Below are 17,651 nucleotides of genomic sequence, written 5' to 3' on the forward strand. Positions count from 1 at the left end.
TTACTGATGCCTCACAGATCAGTTATAAGACATTAATAAGAACACATTTTAGCTTGGTTTTAGGGAGTTCTCCAGTGGACTGTTTGACCACTGAGCTGCAGGATATCTGGACAAAAATCCATTTTAAAAAACTGATTATTAATATTACAACTACCATTTGTTAATTTATACAAAGAGGTTGACTAGCTGTTGGTATGCATGCAAACAAAGAAAGATACAAATGTAAAGTGTTGTGCTGTTGGAGGATTTTCCACAACCTGGAAACCCAACACTTGTTCTTACTAATAGCTTATGACTGATATATAAAGCATTAGTAAAAGATTTAATAACCATTAATAAAGCCATTAATTACAGCTCATAAACCCTTTATAACTGGTGCCTTATCATAAACTGGTACCGATTACATGAATAACTACTTGACAAAAACTAATTTACATCTACAAATGTAAACCCATCGTCCTTGTCACCACTCACACATCGACAAAGAGTAAATGGCATTTTCTTTTTCTTGTAAAAAAAACAAAACAAAACAACTAAGGCGACTGAGTGGAATAAACATTGGCACTTTCTCCAAAACTCATTTCTATGAATACTGTGATGTTGTGGTTGAATAGATTATAACACGATGACAGTCAGTCTGTGAAATCAGAGGAATGTGGAGGAGAAAAGATCATTTTCTTCCTTTTCTTTGTTCATTCATTTACTTGTTTAATGCACTAATTCACTGGCCTGCACATCCATTCATTCATTCACCTAACTCGTTTATTCATCCACTTGCTCTGTCTTTTCATATAATCTCGTTCAATCATCCGTTCCGCAGTTTCCCAAGTCATCCCTTCAGTTATTCCTCCCTTTATTCTTTCATTCCTGCAGATGGACAGTCTGCAGGTTTCTGACAGGAAAGAAAATTGAGTCAGTTTAACACTACATGAGTGGCCATGACAGTTCAGTATATATATGTACTTTCTACAGATTGGTCTGAACCTGCCACCTGACCCAAAAAATGTTCAGTTCTGTTGGTTTTCGGAGTCCAATTGCTATCATGGCATCCGTTCATGGGACACTTCATCAAGTACAACACAGGCCTTCGAAATTCAGGGCATGTTTTCATATCCATTGCCCCATGAATCCAAATAATACAGTATTTTACCTTGACCATCGTGTTTCTGTACCCCAGACAGGAGGAAGGTCTGTTTGATGTGGCTCACCTCCTCGTCTTTCTATACAAGTGAATGGAATAATAATGTCATACGCATTGTTCTTCGTCAACTGTCTCATGTGGTTTTCTCTTTCTGGCTGCAGTTGCTGTCTGAAGCCTCCAGGTGGTGCTGGACCGGCTCCTGGGCCAATTTTTTCTGCTGGTCTTTGAGGCGTAGATGTCTCGGTTTGACTGGCAACACCACGGCCAGTAGAACGCAACCGATGTGGAGACCGAAGTACCAGGACCTGTGCAGGAAGGATGACAGATATAAAGTTAACCAGAGTTCAACCTAATGACAAAAGACTTGAACCTCAGTTAAGTAACCTGAGTTAACCTCAAGTTAAACCTGAGTTAACTTGAGAGAGACAAGACTATCTCTAACTTGACTAACTTAAAGTTAGGCTGAAGTAAACCTCATGGACACAAAGCCAAACCATAAATAAACTGACAGCGTAAAAATTAACCTAAATTAAATCTGACAGAAACTAAATTTAACCAGCGTTAAAACTGAAAGTCAGAAAGTTCTCTAAAAAGAATAAAACGTTTTCACGATTTAGTCCTGACTGGATTAAAGTTAAACCTGACGTACTCGAAGTTGAACCTGTCTGACATACTGACCTGTAAAACTTTATAGATGGGCCAACAGATAACAGGACAAAAGGCACCACTGTGTAGCAGATGGCAATCTGAGTGGCTGCCCATGTGATGACATCATAGGCCATCTTATGGGAGGGTGATTGAAGGAAGTGTGGCCGAACGTTGTGTCTGACCTGAGAGGAAAAAAAAGTTAATACAGGTAGCTGTGCACAATAAGTCAGTATCATTTAACATAATGTGAGCTACTGTTAGCATAGACCCTGAGATCACTCAGTGCTGTTAGCACAGACATAGCTCACCGCTCTAGCCGCCAGTGTGATGACGATGCCGGTGAGGAAGGTGAGGTAGTAGCCTGGATAAGCTCCATGCCACATGGCTGACAGGATGAAGGTGGCTGCTGTAGGGTGGTAAGGACATCGCTCGTAACACACCCTGTCAACCAGAGGTCAGAGGTCAGACACAAACAGCAGGTTCATTTGTTTTACATGTAGACAGTGTTAAGTCTCTGTTCACTGTTAGTACATTAAAAATTGATGATTGATGAATCAATATCACCTTGATACACCCTCAACAAAAAGACAGAGAGATTAACAAAGGCAGGATTTGTTGCAGTGCTGTTGATTGAATGATTCAAGTTTGTCATGTTTTATGTCTCCTCTTAAACATCAAAATACCATCATGAGGGCCCCTAAGCAGAGAGAAAATCAACCACAAAGGAGAATGACCACAGAGATGTAAAATGAGACACAAACATCACATCACAAACATAAATGTGTTCAGACCTTTTGAGCCAGTGAGCTGTCTGAATGTTCCAGTTGTCCAGGAAAACTTTGAAGCTGGTGGCAAACTGGAACAAGAGAGAGCAAATCTGAGTCTCCTAATAGTAACACAATAACCTCCCAACAGTAACACAATAACCTCCCAACAGTGACACAATAACCTCCTAACAGTGACAGAAAATAAACAGTGTCCGGGACAGTGATGGTCCTCACCTCGATGTTGAGGATCCTCAGGTTGGAGATGAGGTCCCAGCGAGGAGAGCCATCACTGTCATAGCCGTTAAAGCCGAAGCCGGCAGCATTGTTGATGGCATCAGCTGAGGTTCAAGAGGATAAAGACAGGTGTTAGACAGGTGTTGGACAGGTGAGACGGGCTCAGGCTTCTGACACCCACCCAGTGTCCAGACGAAGTAGTACTTGGGTCTGGTGGTCAACATGGACAGGTACAGGTAGACCACCTGAGCGTAGAAGGGTGTGTTGGCTATGAAGTCGTCGTCGATGTTTCGTTCCACAGGGAAAACTTTACACACCGACAGAAAGACCAGGAGGCAGAAGAAGGAGGTGGCCACTTTACGGACAACCTCCGTCTGAGGAAACAAACACACGTTTATTGTAGTTCAGTTTCTAGGTTGCTGTGTTGTATATTCTTGAATCAGAAAGGGTCGTGTGGTTTTGACACAGAGCATCACTCCTCTACATCATGACCCAGCTGCTCTGGGTTTATATCCAGAGAAAGCTTTGAAAAGCTCTGGGAACAGGTCTGGATTATCCAACGTGTGGTTGTGGAGGAACCGACCTGAGGCTCAGTCACTTTAACAACAGGAGCCGCAGTCATGTGACCTACGTTTGGCGATGGCTCGCTCTGCCTCAGCTTGCCGTTGGACTTCCTGTCGGCCTCCTGGTCTCTATGGCGACGGGGATCTCCCTCGATAAAGGCGATGTAGTCATTATAGGAGCAGGTGGGTCCAGCCAGGATCCCCATGAAGTTACAGTTGTAGCTGAAGTACTCCAGGAGACTGGGCATCCTCCTACAGACACACACAGACACACACTGGTTTACTGCTGCACCAGTAAGGTCTGCTGTCCACTGACTGGTGTGGTACCAGTATAGTCCAGACACGGGTCCCTCGTATCATCCTACACTGTTCACATTCAGAGCAAGTTGGAATAAATCACTTTAACTAGTAAAACAACTGAATGTGATCATTAACCCTCCAAAATAAAAGCCTAGATATGACACATCAATCACATCAATGTTGACTGAAAAAGAAATAATTAAATGAAAAAAAGAATTAGACTGTATTGTTTAAGTTTTAGTTTTTGCTGTAATAAATAACCATAATCCACTAAAGTGGCAAAATGTTCTGTGTTCAGAGGAGAACTGAGGACAAATAAATGTTCTTTATTTTGTAGTAATTTAATATTCATTTTGGCAGCAGTATGGCAGTTAGTTTAGACACATATGTCTATAGTTAAACTTTACATTTCACTAAATTACACTGGAACCAAAAGGTGACATTCCTCTGATACATTGTGTTTCATGTACAGAAAATAAGCGAAGTCTAAATTCTGTTTATTCTGTGTGAGAGAGACAGAAGCTTAACTGGCACATTTTCTTTGTAACGCCGTAGTTCACAACAAACAAACGCATGAGTAAGTGTGCCTTCTTTTAATATTTAGTTTTAATATAAATTGTGCATTTATGGTAAAAATGTGAATAGTAGATACGTATATTTATTAACAGTCAGGTTGGCGACGTTGTAACTTGTGGTGTTAATCTGCAGGGATAAAAGTGACACAGTGAAACAAACCTTATGGCCAGAATCTTCTGTCCTGGAGTCAGATGCTCCTCTTTTCGAGCCATTCCTGTAGAAGAAGACATAGAAACTGAATATAAGCTGCTTTCCACTGCTTTCCTTTTGAGATGCTTCATGTAATCACATGCTCACCGTCATGGATTTCAAATGCCAGGCTGGTGATTTTTTGTGTTATCACCATCATGGGACTGGAGAGAGAACGACAGCAGTGAGGGTTGAGTTACTGAGACAAACAAAGCACAAACATGATCCAGGTTGATCAGATACAGTCTGGAGGTCAGGACATGGGCTGAGGGAGTCTCAGTCTTACCCGGTGAAGTCGGCAGAGTACATGCCGTAGTCGAAGACGTAGACTCGAGTGATCTGACACAGACTCAGATAGCTGAGAGCCACCAGCAGGCAGTATCTGAAAACACAGCACAGTCACAGTGGAGATGAACATGTACCGTTTGCCCTGCAGGTGGCGCTAGAGGAAAGACCTCGGAGCTCATTTAGTCTAAAGGGTTCAGGAGGGTCAAATTCCTCCAGGGGCCACAAATGTGAACTGTTGGAAAACTTTACCTCCTCAGGCCCCGAATAAAGGAGTTCAGCTGAAGCAGTCACCATGACTTGAACATCAGGCAGCGACAGTTTTCTCTACATGGTTGTTTCCCCATCGTCAACCAGTGAAGCTTCTTAAATCTGCAGGATCCAGATGTGTCTGTGGATGGACCTTTAATGTAACCCTCATCAGTTTGTGTGGAGCCTTTGCTGATGTGTTTCTGAGGTGAACCAGCAGATGGCAGTCTAATCAAGTGGACCTGGTGAAGTGAAGCCCTGATCTGTCCACAGAGGAGCTGCTGATGAGGCCTTTAAAGCCCTGTATCCACCTGACGAACACCTGTCTGAAATGACACACTGTGATGTAGCTATAAGCAGATTTAAAGACTTTCATTGTTAATGTGTCTGTTTCAACAGCAGCCTCCACTGATGGAGGAGGAGTCAGACTTACATCTGATTACAGCTGCTTCACAGTCTGTTAGAAACCAGTCATTACATCTTATTTACTGATCATGAATGTTTCATTCAAGTGGTCACAAGCTGATAAGGGAGCAAACTGTCTGACATATCTTGGCCTTTCTGTCTTGTTTATGGCTGACGTTGGAAACTTTGGATACTGATGCCAGTACAACAGAAGAATACAGAGTAAAGATACGAGGAGTAGAAACATGTTGTAAAACTCTGATTTCATTTAACATCAGCCAAATGCATCAGTGTCACATAAAGAAATAAAAAATCTAAAGTTCAGGAAATGATGGAAACAGAAAATAGACGATGTCTTCTACAAAAACAGCTGAAAACAACTGAATTTAATACAAGTCATATTAACAGAGTCAATCTCTGCCCACATCAAATGTCCCAGAGGACTCGGAGGTAATACAAAGCTTCATCTCTATAACCCTCAGTCTGCTCTGACTTTAATGGATCTGACTGAAGCTTCTCCTTATCTCTGGACTGATTAATGGCGACTGCTGCTTCTTCCTCTGGGACTTTTAATGTTTCCACACCCAGAGTGGATCCATCAGAACCCTCCAAACACCAGACTGCTTCAGGTCAGGGACTCCACCAGTGTATTCCAAACCCATCAGCCTGCGGGGCCCGAGCTGCCCCCCTGCTGGGCCTAAACATCGGGGACTTTGGGGCGACTCGGTTGAAAACCTAGTTATAATGGTTGGAAAGCTCACCGGTGACATCTGTTGGTTAAAACACTTTGTTGACCCCTGCCCCGGCCTTGGATCAATAAAGTGCAGCTGGGGATCACTCTGTCCTCAGTAATGTCATTAGAACAAGAACAGCCGCTGGGCTCACTCACAACACCCCACGGTGGACCGGTCCCAGAGAAACAGTCCAGCCACTGAGTCTAAGATAGCCTTTATTAGTCCCACGGTGGGGAAATCTGCAGTCTGCAACAGTCAAACTACAGCATCCCTCTCAAACACTACAGTGACCTCCGATCTAAAACTGTGATTTCACTACAGATGTGATGAGCCACTGATTACAGGACTTTCTGAAGCTTACTTGTGCATGTGTTCGACTCCGGTCAGGATCATGATGCCGTAGGTGAGTCCGCTCTGAACCAGGAAGTGAAGAGCGTACCTGTAAAACACAGACACACCTCTGTTGATTCACCTCCAAACACTACAACAACCTAATGATATATCACAAAATGTAGTTTTACAGGATCAGCCTGTTGTTATTTTATATTGTTCAGACCCAAACCAGCAGTGCTGGTCTGTGTGTGGCTCTCAGCTCGTAGCTCATTGGATCCTAACGCAACACCTCATAAATACAACGTTTCATTTCCAAACTAGACCTGCAAGTGAGCACTACAACACTCAAGAGTCAGCGTTAGATATCACCGACATTAGCTCATCGAGTATTGTACGGTTCATTTCTGAGATAATAGGAAGTCACAGCACCACCTGTTTCTGGATTTGCCCTAAAAAGGTTCAGTGGTTTCTGTAAAGCAGATGTTCACGGTGATTTCTTTCGAACAAATATTTCAACAAAGTATTCCCATTACAGTACTTTAAAGTCATGTTGTAGTTTGTATCTGTATTAATGATAAATAACAGTAAATGTTGGTACAGAAATGTCAAAATTATATCATGTAGGAACTGACTCCATCTCGGTTTGTCCACCTCACAACACTGTAAAATGTCCTGAAAACTGTTACTCTTCTGTAACCAGTACCCAAAACATGACCGACAAAACGTTGTCAGATTTTAAAACTCTCCAGTAACGGTGCAGTATCACAGTCAACTTACCAGCCGAAGCAGAATAGAGCGAAGTAGAGTCCCAGCAGAGTTGCCACCACATGCCTGATGAAGGGACTGGTTTTACTGGGATGGAGGAAGAGACGAAACCAGAAGGCCGACAGCAAAGCGCAGAGCTGACACACCACAAAGTTTACCTGCGGACAGAGAGAGGGAAAAAGACACAGCTACAACATTAACATATAACCCAACAGGCAGGATTCAGCAGCAACACAAGACATGTTGTTAGCAGTAGCAACACTCTGCTAACAACATCACTACTGCTGCTACTGCTGCAGCAGTTGTAGCAGTAGCAGCAGTAGTGGTAGTAGTTCTAGTAGTAGCAGTAGTAGTGGTAGTAGTTGTAGCAGTAGCAGTAGTAGTGGTAGTAGTTGTAGCAGTAGCAGCAGTAGTGGTAGTAGTTCTAGTAGTAGCAGTAGTAGTGGTAGTAGTTCTAGTAGTAGCAGTAGTAGTGGTAGTAGTTCTAGTAGTAGCAGTAGTAGTGGTAGTAGTTCTAGTAGTAGCAGTAGTAGTGGTAGTAGTTCTAGTAGTAGCAGTTGCAGCTGTAAAATGTTAACTGCTGTTAGTGGCAGTAATAATGGTAATGTTGACAGTATTAGCAGTAGTTGTTAATAGTAATGTTAGTGCTAGCAGCAATAGTAGTAGTGTTGTTAGCAGTAGCAGCAGTAGTACAGCTAGCAGTAGCAGCAGCAGCAGTAGTACAGCTAGCAGTAGCAGCAGCAGCAGTAGTACAGTTAGCAGTAGCAGTAGCAGCAGTACTGTTAGCAGTAACAGCAGCAGTAGCAGTACAGTTAGCAGTAGCAGCAGCAGTAGCAGTACTGTTAGCAGTAGCAGCAGTAGTAGTACAGTTAGCAGTAGCAGTAGTACTGTTAGCAGTAGCAGTAGCAGCAGTACAGTTAGCAGTAGCAGTAGCAGCAGTACAGTTAGCAGTAGCAGCAGCAGTAGTACTACAGTTAGCAGTAGCAGCAGTACAGTTAGCAGTAGCAGCAGTAGTGCAGTTAGCAGTAGCAGCAGCAGTAGCAGTACTGTTAGCAGTAGCAGCAGTAGTAGTACAGTTAGCAGTAGCAGTAGCAGTAGTACTGTTAGCAGTAGCAGTAGCAGCAGTACAGTTAGCAGTAGCAGCAGCAGTAGTACTACAGGTAGCAGTAGCAGTAGTACAGTTAGCAGTAGCAGCAGCAGTACAGTTAGCAGTAGCAGCAGTAGCAGTACTGTTAGCAGTAGCAGCAGTAGTACAGTTAGCAGTAGCAGCAGCAGTACAGTTAGCAGTAGCAGCAGCAGCAGTACTGTTAGCAGTAGCAGTAGCAGCAGTACAGTTAGCAGTAGCAGCAGCAGTAGCAGTACTGTTAGCAGTAGCAGCAGCAGTACTGTTAGCAGTAGCAGCAGTAGTACAGTAAGCAGTAGCAGCAGCAGCAGTACAGTTAGCAGTAGCAGTAGCAGCAGTACAGTGAGCAGTAGCAGCAGCAGTACTGTTAGCAGTAGCAGCAGCAGTACAGTTAGCAGTAGCAGCAGCAGTAGCAGCAGTAGTACAGTTAGCAGTAGCAGCAGTACTGTTAGCAGTAGCAGCAGCAGTACAGTTAGCAGTAGCAGCAGCAGTAGCAGCGGTAGTACAGTTAGAAGTAGCAGCAGCAGCAGTACTGTTAGCAGTAGCAGCAGCAGTAGCAGCAGTAGTACAGTTAGCAGTAGTAGCAGCAGCAGTACTGTTAGCAGCAGCAGCAGCAGCAGTACAGTTAGCAGTAGCAGCAGCAGCAGCAGTACTGTTAGCAGTAGCAGCAGCAGCAGTAGTACAGTTAGCAGTAGCAGCAGCAGCAGTAGTACAGTTAGCAGTAGCAGTAGCAGCAGTACTGTTAGCAGTAACAGCAGCAGTAGCAGTACAGTTAGCAGTAGCAGCAGCAGTAGTACAGTTAGCAGTAGCAGCAGTAGCAGTACTGTTAGCAGTAGCAGTAGCAGCAGTAGTAGTACAGTTAGCAGTAGCAGCAGCAGTAGCAGTACTGTTAGCAGTAGCAGTAGTACAGTTAGCAGTAGCAGCAGTACAGTTAGCAGTAGCAGCAGCAGTAGTACTACAGTTAGCAGTAGCAGCAGTACAGTTAGCAGTAGCAGCAGTAGTACAGTTAGCAGTAGCAGCAGCAGTAGCAGTACTGTTAGCAGTAGCAGCAGTAGTAGTACAGTTAGCAGTAGCAGTAGCAGTAGTACTGTTAGCAGTAGCAGTAGCAGCAGTACAGTGAGCAGTAGCAGCAGCAGTACTGTTAGCAGTAGCAGCAGCAGTACAGTTAGCAGTAGCAGCAGCAGTAGCAGCAGTAGTACAGTTAGCAGTAGCAGCAGTACTGTTAGCAGTAGCAGCAGCTGTACAGTTAGCAGTAGCAGCAGCAGTAGCAGCGGTAGTACAGTTAGAAGTAGCAGCAGCAGCAGTACTGTTAGCAGTAGCAGCAGCAGTAGCAGCAGTAGTACAGTTAGCAGTAGTAGCAGCAGCAGTACTGTTAGCAGCAGCAGCAGCAGCAGTACAGTTAGCAGTAGCAGCAGCAGCAGCAGTACTGTTAGCAGTAGCAGCAGCAGCACTACAGTTAGCAGTAGCAGCAGCAGCAGTAGTACAGTTAGCAGTAGCAGCAGCAGCAGTAGTACAGTTAGCAGTAGCAGTAGCAGCAGTACTGTTAGCAGTAACAGCAGCAGTAGCAGTACAGTTAGCAGTAGCAGCAGCAGTAGTACAGTTAGCAGTAGCAGCAGTAGCAGTACTGTTAGCAGTAGCAGTAGCAGCAGTAGTAGTACAGTTAGCAGTAGCAGCAGCAGTAGCAGTACTGTTAGCAGTAGCAGTAGTACAGTTAGCAGTAGCAGTAGTACAGTTAGCAGTAGCAGTAGCAGCAGTACAGTTAGCAGTAGCAGCAGCAGTAGTACTACAGGTAGCAGCAGCAGCAGTACTGTTAGCAGTAGCAGCAGTAGTACTGTTAGCAGTAGCAGCAGTACAGTTAGCAGTAGCAGCAGCAGTAGTACTACAGGTAGCAGTAGCAGCAGTAGTACAGTTAGCAGTAGCAGCAGTACTGTTAGCAGTAGCAGCAGCAGCAATACTGTTAGCAGTAGCAGCAGTAGTACAGTTAGCAGTAGCTGCAGCAGTAGCAGTACTGTTAGCAGTAGCAGCAGTAGTAGTACAGTTAGCAGTAGCAGCAGCAGTAGTACTACAGGTAGCAATAGCAGTAGTACAGTTAGCAGTAGCAGCAGCAGTACAGTTAGCAGTAGCAGCAGTAGCAGTACTGTTAGCAGTAGCAGCAGTAGTACAGTTAGCAGTAGCAGCAGTAGTACAGTTAGCAGTAGCAGCAGCAGTACAGTTAGCAGTAGCAGCAGCAGCAGCAGTACTGTTAGCAGTAGCAGTAGCAGCAGTACAGTTAGCAGTAGCAGCAGCAGTAGCAGTACTGTTAGCAGTAGCAGCAGCAGTACTGTTAGCAGTAGCAGCAGTAGTACAGTAAGCAGTAGCAGCAGCAGCAGTACAGTGAGCAGTAGCAGCAGCAGTACTGTTAGCAGTAGCAGCAGCAGTACAGTTAGCAGTAGCAGCAGCAGTAGCAGCAGTAGTACAGTTAGCAGTAGCAGCAGTACTGTTAGCAGTAGCAGCAGCAGTACAGTTAGCAGTAGCAGCAGCAGTAGCAGCAGTAGTACAGTTAGAAGTAGCAGCAGCAGCAGTACTGTTAGCAGTAGCAGCAGCAGTAGCAGCAGTAGTAGCAGCAGCAGTACTGTTAGCAGCAGCAGCAGCAGCAGTACAGTTAGCAGTAGCAGCAGCAGCAGCAGTACTGTTAGCAGTAGCAGCAGCAGCAGTACAGTTAGCAGTAGCAGCAGCAGTAGCAGTACAGTTAGCAGTAGCAGCAGCAGTACAGTTAGCAGTAGCAGCAGCAGTACTGTTAGCAGCAGCAGCAGCAGCAGTACAGTTAGCAGTAGCAGCAGCAGTACTGTTAGCAGTAGCAGCAGCAGTACAGTTAGCAGTAGCAGCAGCAGTACTGTTAGCAGCAGCAGCAGCAGCAGTACAGTTAGCAGTAGCAGCAGCAGTACAGTTAGCAGTAGCAGCAGCAGCAGTACAGTTAGCAGTAGCAGCAGCAGCAGTGATAGAAGCAGTAGTTCATCCGTTGTCCACATGAGGCTGAGTATTTCTCGGTGTGGGGTTTCTCAGGAAGCTGCAGTCAGCTCTCTGCTGTTGAACGGTCTCTAACATCTCTGCTGATAAAATTAGACCTTCAGAAGATATTTATAGTCTCTGAGCTACGACCTGCTGTCCGTTTGACAGATTACTCACACAAAGGCATCCGTAGAAAAATACATCATCTTCTACAAAGTCCAGAGGAGACAGAGAGGAGGAGTTGATCTTGTGTTTAGTTCTCAGTGACACCATCATGAAGTCATCAAGTCTGGTCCATCACGTCCTGTGTAACATGTTCAACAGCTGCCGAAAATGGCTGGAAACGTAAATGGCTGCATTTCCTGAGCTTTTTATCCCTGAGTGCTTTAAAGTTTACAGCTTTTTATTCCCCCATTCACACACAGCTACTATGAGGGTTTCATGTCTTCACCAAATTAAATTTAGGACCATCTTAATACCACACAGAATGAAATTCAAAACCATTTCCATGGTAATCTGAGTTGAATAATGACCAAAAAGAAAGAATAAGACCGAGAATTATTTCTGAAGTACATGAATTTATTGACATTAGTGTTACATTTTTTCAGTACTTCCTGGTAATATAATAATCTGTGTACGGATTAGTGGTTAGAGAGGCTCAGGGGCCCCCGGACTGGGGCCGCTGTATGAAGTGTCTGTTACGTAAAAGAGCTCAGTTAAAAGACTACAAAGAAACACAAACCACCACAAAGAGATGTGAAATGGCCAAAAACAGCACTAACATCCTGCTAACGAATGAATGCTCCAGTGATAATAATCCAGCAACATAACATATAAACATCACAGGACTTTTACTTTTGATACTTCAGCCACATTTTGCTCATAGTACTTAAATGGTTTCACTGTGGATTATTTCATGTTGCAGTATTGGTACTGAAGTAAAGGATGTGAGAGGTTTGGAGCAGCAGAGATGAATAACAGTAATTATTATTCTTATCATCTGTGTGTTCATCGTTTTGATTTCCTGCAGTCGGAGGCTGAACAGAAGTCACTGAGCTAAAAGAGTAAATTAACGCTGAAGAGGAGACGACCTCCGACATGATGAAGTCTCACTCTGCTGCTTCAGTGAACAGCTGGAAAAAGATGGATGCTGAGAGCAGGAGCTTCATTAAGCTCACGTCCTTGTAGCAGCTTGTTTTCTGGAGGACAGACGTCTTCTGCTTATCAAACTCAGTTATTCATGTTTTCTCAGGAGGATCCAGCCACAGTCCCAGAGTCTCTGTTGATTTACAGCTAACTGAGGAGATTTTCAGTCAACGTTCAGTGCTCTTAAATTTACAGATGCTATTTGCAGCCAGGTGTCTGTAGCTAACAATGTTATTTGCACCTGGGGCGGATAGCCAATGTGGCTATTTACACCTGACATTTAGACCGTGACCTGGTATATGGCATTCATTAAACCCTCCTGCACCGTCCTGTACGCCTTTTTTTACTGCTCTAAAAACTTGGGGAGCCATTGGTTGTTCCAAACATATTAAGTTTCAATAAAACACTTTGAGGTACTGGGCCCGTTGTTACGACTCATTCGTCCCTGTATTACCAAAGTGAGAGCTGTGTCCATTTGCTCAGCATGAGGTCAAGCAGGTTTTCAGTGAGAGTTGGACTCCACCAAGGTTGTCCCTTGTCTCTGACCCTGTTTGTTATATTCATGGACAGGATCTCAAGGCACAGCCTCAGCATTGCATCTTTGATCTTCGCAGATGATGTGGTTTTGTCGGCTTCATCAGAACGTGACCTCCACTTCTCACTGGGACGGTTTGCAGCTGAGTGTGAAGCAGCCTGGGCGGCGGTCAGCACCTCCAAGCAAAACAGGAGAGTGCTCCCTCTGGGTTGTTGCGGAGTGAGGGAAGGATGGAGCGGGAAAGTTACTGACAGATCGGAGCAGCGCCATCAGTAATGTGGATCTTACGTGGCCGTAGTGAAGAGGGAGCTGAGCAGAAGAGGAAAAGCTCTCGATTCCCTGGGAATCTTTGTTCCAACCCTCACCTACGGTCATGAGCTCTGGGCAGTGACTAAGAGAATGGTGGAGACCAAACACAGAGCTAAAAGAGCAGGAACACTGCACTGAGATTCATCAGGTGACACAGACACACATGGCTCATCAGCTGGATGTGGAGATAAACAGCTGTTGGAGAACAGACACAGCTGGTTTATAGGACAATGATGTGTGTGTCATCTCCAGCTGTGGCAGCTGGTTTAAAACCAGCTGTTCAGTGACTGTGCACTTTGACCCTGTGTGTTTCTGTCACACACACTGAGAGTCACACAGGTCACATCAACACTTAAATCCTCCAGCTGTGGAGAAACATCTGGCCCTGATCTGCAGCAATATTACAGTCGCAACACTGTTATTATACATCTCACACACACACACACACACACACACACACACAGAGGCTGTGGTTTCTGATGGATCAGACTCATCCTGGTCTCAGTTTACACAACAGCCTCAGCTCTGTAACACTCTGGTTCTCAGGCTGCCTCAGTCTCTGTTCTACACTCAAAACCAGATCCAGAACCAGCTCAGACCCCCACAGAATCTTCCCCGGTGCATACACAGACCTCAGAGCCAGAGGTGAGTGACCAGAGGGCCGCTGAGACGGACCTGAGCTCCCCGGGATGATGACCATGTACACTGACCGAAAGCATCAGAGAAAAGTTCCAAACAGATGTTAATTCAATAAACTGACCACATGTTAGAAATGGGAACAGTCACATGACAACAGTGAAGCCTTCACACACAGATGTTTAGTTTAGGGGGGTCGGGTCAGAACTGGTTCAGTTAGTGTGACTAACAGACTGAGACCCAGAGGAACAACAGACAGTTCTGATCCATTAACCATTTCAACACCTGATCGACCAATCGTCGACATCATTACATCGTCATTTTAGAACAGCTGGCTGAAGCAACAGAGCATCTTCACTTCCTGCAGCAACTATTCAGCCCTGAGTTTGTCCTGTCAGGCCCCGATCCACATCAGACTGTCAGAGGTGGTTCAGTGTAGTACTCGGTGTGTAGTACTCTCAGTGTGTAGTACTCTGACCTGTACCATGTGATCAGGTTCACAGGTAGTGATGTGTTGCTCATTGTGTAAACTGAGTGATTACAGTCAGACTGAGGCGTAGACAGGTCGTCACTGACCACCGTGACTAATGAACTCCACTCTCCCAGTGGTAAATTACCAGCATTTAGTCTGAGACCAGAGTCTGGGACTTCAGGGTCGACCAAGGTGGAGGAGTGAAGATGGAGGAACAACTGGGACAGATGTGGATGGTGATGGTACAACATCTGAAGTCCTAGGATCAGCTGAGATACTACACAGAACCCTCAGACTACCACAACCAGAGCCTGTATAATATAATAATATTGTAAACCAGATCAACCAGTCCTCCAACCAGTCCTCAACCAGTCCTCCAACCGGTCCTCCAACCGGTCCTCCAACCGGTCCTCAACCGGTCCTCAACCGGTCCTCCAACCGGTCCTCCAACCGGTCCTCCAACCGGTCCTCCAACCGGTCCTCAACCGGTCCTCCAACCGGTCCTCCAACCGGTCCTCCAACCGGTCCTCAACCGGTCCTCCAACCGGTCCTCAACCGGTCCTCAACGGGTCCTCAACCAGTCCTCAACCGGTCCTCCAACCGGTCCTCCAACCGGTCCTCAACCAGTCCTCAACCAGTCCTCCAACCTGAACCACCATCAACCCTCTGATACCACCCACAGCAGTGTCTCCTCAAATAACGCCCAATAAATACCACCCAGCAATAATAGACCCGCAGACTGTACCAACAGAGGCGTTCCCACCTTCGTCACCATGGTTACTATAATAACAGTCACGTCTTGGTTAGGTTTAGTAAAGATGGTGATTTGGGTTAAAATAAGTTCTTCCTCAACATCAGACGATCTCTGTTGTCATGGTAACAATAATAACAATAGAAACAACATAAACTGCTCCTGTCACGTGGGAATCGAACACCGCTCTCCTGGGTCATATTCATCCATCCACCCCAACCTCCTCCTGACGTGGACTCTGTCGCTCTATAAACTACGTCACCGCACTTTTCCCTTTGCTCCTGTCATCATCACTACGACCACTAGATGTCGCCTAGCAACAGAACCTAAGGATGGTCATGGTAACAGACGACCTGTGGGCGCGTTTTTTACAGGACAGCCTGATTTCATTCATTCATTCTGCTGCAGATTAAAGTTATTTAAACTCGACTGTCATCAGATGTGTACAGTGACAGAATGCTGATATATTATATTATATCTCACATGACTGTTTCAGACTGTTTCTTAAATCAAAGATCACTGGTCTCAGGTTTTATGAGCGGCTCTGTGCTCAGATCATCATCTCAGCACTGGTGGACGTGAAAGACAAACCAGCTGATCAGGACAGTTATTCCACAGACAGTTATTCCACAGACAGTTATTCCACAGACAGTTATTCCACAGACAGTTATTCCCACAGACAGTTATTCCACATCACATCAGAATGAACCAGGAGCCCCGCCAGGCTGCCAGACAGCCGCCGTCCTGCTGCGGCTCAGGGACACACAACCACACCGTTAAACAGCCTCCACGTCCCGCTGACCGGACCGTCTGCACCGACACCAGGCCTCCGTCCATTTTGGACAGACCCGTCGTTTCCAGCCTGTCTCACCGCCCTGTTTATTAGTCACACTCTCTGCGGCCGTGTCGCTTTCAACGCCGTGAATCTGAGACCCAGCAGCCGCCGGTCTCCGCCCCGGAGCTCCGGGACCGACCTCCGCCGCCACCGCTACCGGGCTCGGAGGCTCGGCCCCTGTGTTGATGTGGAGGGGATGTCCCGGTGGGTCTTACCTGGTCCAGCGGCAGGTTGGTGATCTCACTGACCGGCTGCAGCAGGCTGGAGCCGGTGCAGGCCGTGGATCGGCTGCCGTCAGCGGCCATGGCTCCGGGTCTGTGGCCGGGTCTGCTGCTTGTGTGTCCGGCTGCAGCAGCTTGGAGGCGGCGGCGGAGGCTCCGTGATTCCCCGGTCTGTCCGTCGGTCTGTGTGTCCTGATGATGCTCCTTCCTCCTCTCCTTCCTGTTCCTCCTCCTACTCCTCCTCACCCTGTCTGTCTGCCTCCTCCCTCCTCCATCTGATCCCCCCTCCCTTTCCCCCCTGTTCACATCCATCTTTTGAGGCCCTTCCTCTCCTCCTTTGTCCTCCCCCAGTCCCTCTCCTCCTCCTCTCTCTTTTCTTACTCCCATCTTCTGTCTCTCCTCTGCCCCCCCTCCTTTTCCTGATGATATTTATTTTTCGATCTTCATTTCTTCTCCTCTTCCTCCTTCAACATGGATTGGGACACAATGGGCCCCTGGACACAGACATATGGCCCCCAGCCCTCCAGTATAGGAGTAAGACTCCCAGACTGACAAATGTTTTCTGTCTCTTTGTGTCCCCCCACCTGTCCGTTTGTCTTCCCCTCTTTTTCCTCCTCTTCTACCCCCCCCCAATCTGAGTCTGTGGGGACACAGGTCTACTAGACTTGGTCCCTCTGGCTCAGGGGCCCTGAGGCCTCCAGGTTCATGTGGGAATTTGTTTGTGGTAATTGAATGTGTTGATATTTTACTCAGTATGAGTTAAAGTCCAATATTAAGGCCTTTGTTGTTGTTTTTACTTGTTTGATCATTATTCATTAACACAAACTGCTGTTTGTACTAATTACTAACAAGGAGGGGAAAAGTCAAGCTCAGTGTTTTCTGTGGTAACTGATCCACAACAGAGGGAGAGGGACTGAAAACAGTCTGCCTGTGTGACTGTATCAGGTGAGCACAGCTGTTCAAACATCTGTCAGACATCATTTCTGATCCTGTTTGTTCCAATAGATCAAAAACAGTGTGGATTTGAGAAAGGCCTCTGACTCTGTGGCCATGCTGTGAGCCTGAGGCTCCAGTGGATCCCGGTCCAGGAGTCGGGCTGTTTTCTGATGTGGTTCTGTGTCGACTCGACTCCTTAATGTGGAGATTTACAGAGAAATGCACAAAGACAGACGACACTGCTTCGTCATGACAGGACACTTCTCATTTTTGTCTATTTTGATGTTTCATGTGATCATCCTGGTGTGGCCTGGGGAATGTTTAGATCGATCAATCAACCAATCAATCAATCAATCAATCAATCGACATAATGTCTTTTCTGTTGTATTTGTTTGTGCTGTAACGTGATGGAGATGTTGCTGTTAATATATAAAGAAAAAGTGTCACATATGATTATTTCTGCACTGACAAGGAGAAAAGAGAAACTTAATATAAAATAATTATATATAT

At 45.8% G+C, this 17,651-nt stretch overlaps 1 protein-coding gene across 4 annotated transcripts in view; it reads right to left on the reverse strand.

Moving 5' to 3' along the window:
* mboat2b (membrane bound O-acyltransferase domain containing 2b) overlaps positions 1 to 16,806 on the reverse strand; it is an 18,150-nt gene extending 1,344 nt beyond the window's left edge. Inside the window, exons 1-14 of one of the 4 annotated variants that reach the window (XR_011686438.1) lie at positions 16,200 to 16,806; positions 7,202 to 7,347; positions 6,453 to 6,530; positions 4,705 to 4,800; positions 4,527 to 4,582; positions 4,389 to 4,443; positions 3,422 to 3,605; positions 2,972 to 3,164; positions 2,791 to 2,894; positions 2,581 to 2,645; positions 2,098 to 2,230; positions 1,820 to 1,971; positions 1,151 to 1,446; positions 1 to 892 (exon numbers count right to left, since the gene is read on the reverse strand). The exon at positions 1 to 892 is cut by the window's left edge and continues 1,344 nt beyond it. Coding sequence is in view for 3 of the 4 variants with exons in the window: in XM_071467325.1 (XP_071323426.1) it covers positions 1,275 to 1,446; positions 1,820 to 1,971; positions 2,098 to 2,230; positions 2,581 to 2,645; positions 2,791 to 2,894; positions 2,972 to 3,164; positions 3,422 to 3,605; positions 4,389 to 4,443; positions 4,527 to 4,582; positions 4,705 to 4,800; positions 6,453 to 6,530; positions 7,202 to 7,347; positions 16,200 to 16,592 (1,827 nt within the window). In the remaining variant the exon portion in view is untranslated. Of the gene's footprint in view, positions 1,447 to 1,819; positions 1,972 to 2,097; positions 2,231 to 2,580; positions 2,646 to 2,790; positions 2,895 to 2,971; positions 3,165 to 3,421; positions 3,606 to 4,388; positions 4,444 to 4,526; positions 4,583 to 4,704; positions 4,801 to 4,955; positions 5,174 to 6,452; positions 6,531 to 7,201; positions 7,348 to 11,477; positions 15,803 to 16,199 lie in introns of those variants that run through there. The other 3 variants (XM_071467325.1, XM_071467326.1, XM_071467327.1) reach the window with 3 other exon arrangements.
* Positions 16,807 to 17,651: the final 845 nt, after the last annotated feature.

The sequence above is a fragment of the Trachinotus anak genome, unplaced genomic scaffold, assembly GCF_046630095.1.
Source record: "Trachinotus anak isolate AG129_WGS33_773 ecotype Australia unplaced genomic scaffold, CSIRO_AGI_Tana_v1 ptg000031l, whole genome shotgun sequence".
In the NCBI taxonomy this organism is placed as follows: domain Eukaryota; kingdom Metazoa; phylum Chordata; class Actinopteri; order Carangiformes; family Carangidae; genus Trachinotus; species Trachinotus anak.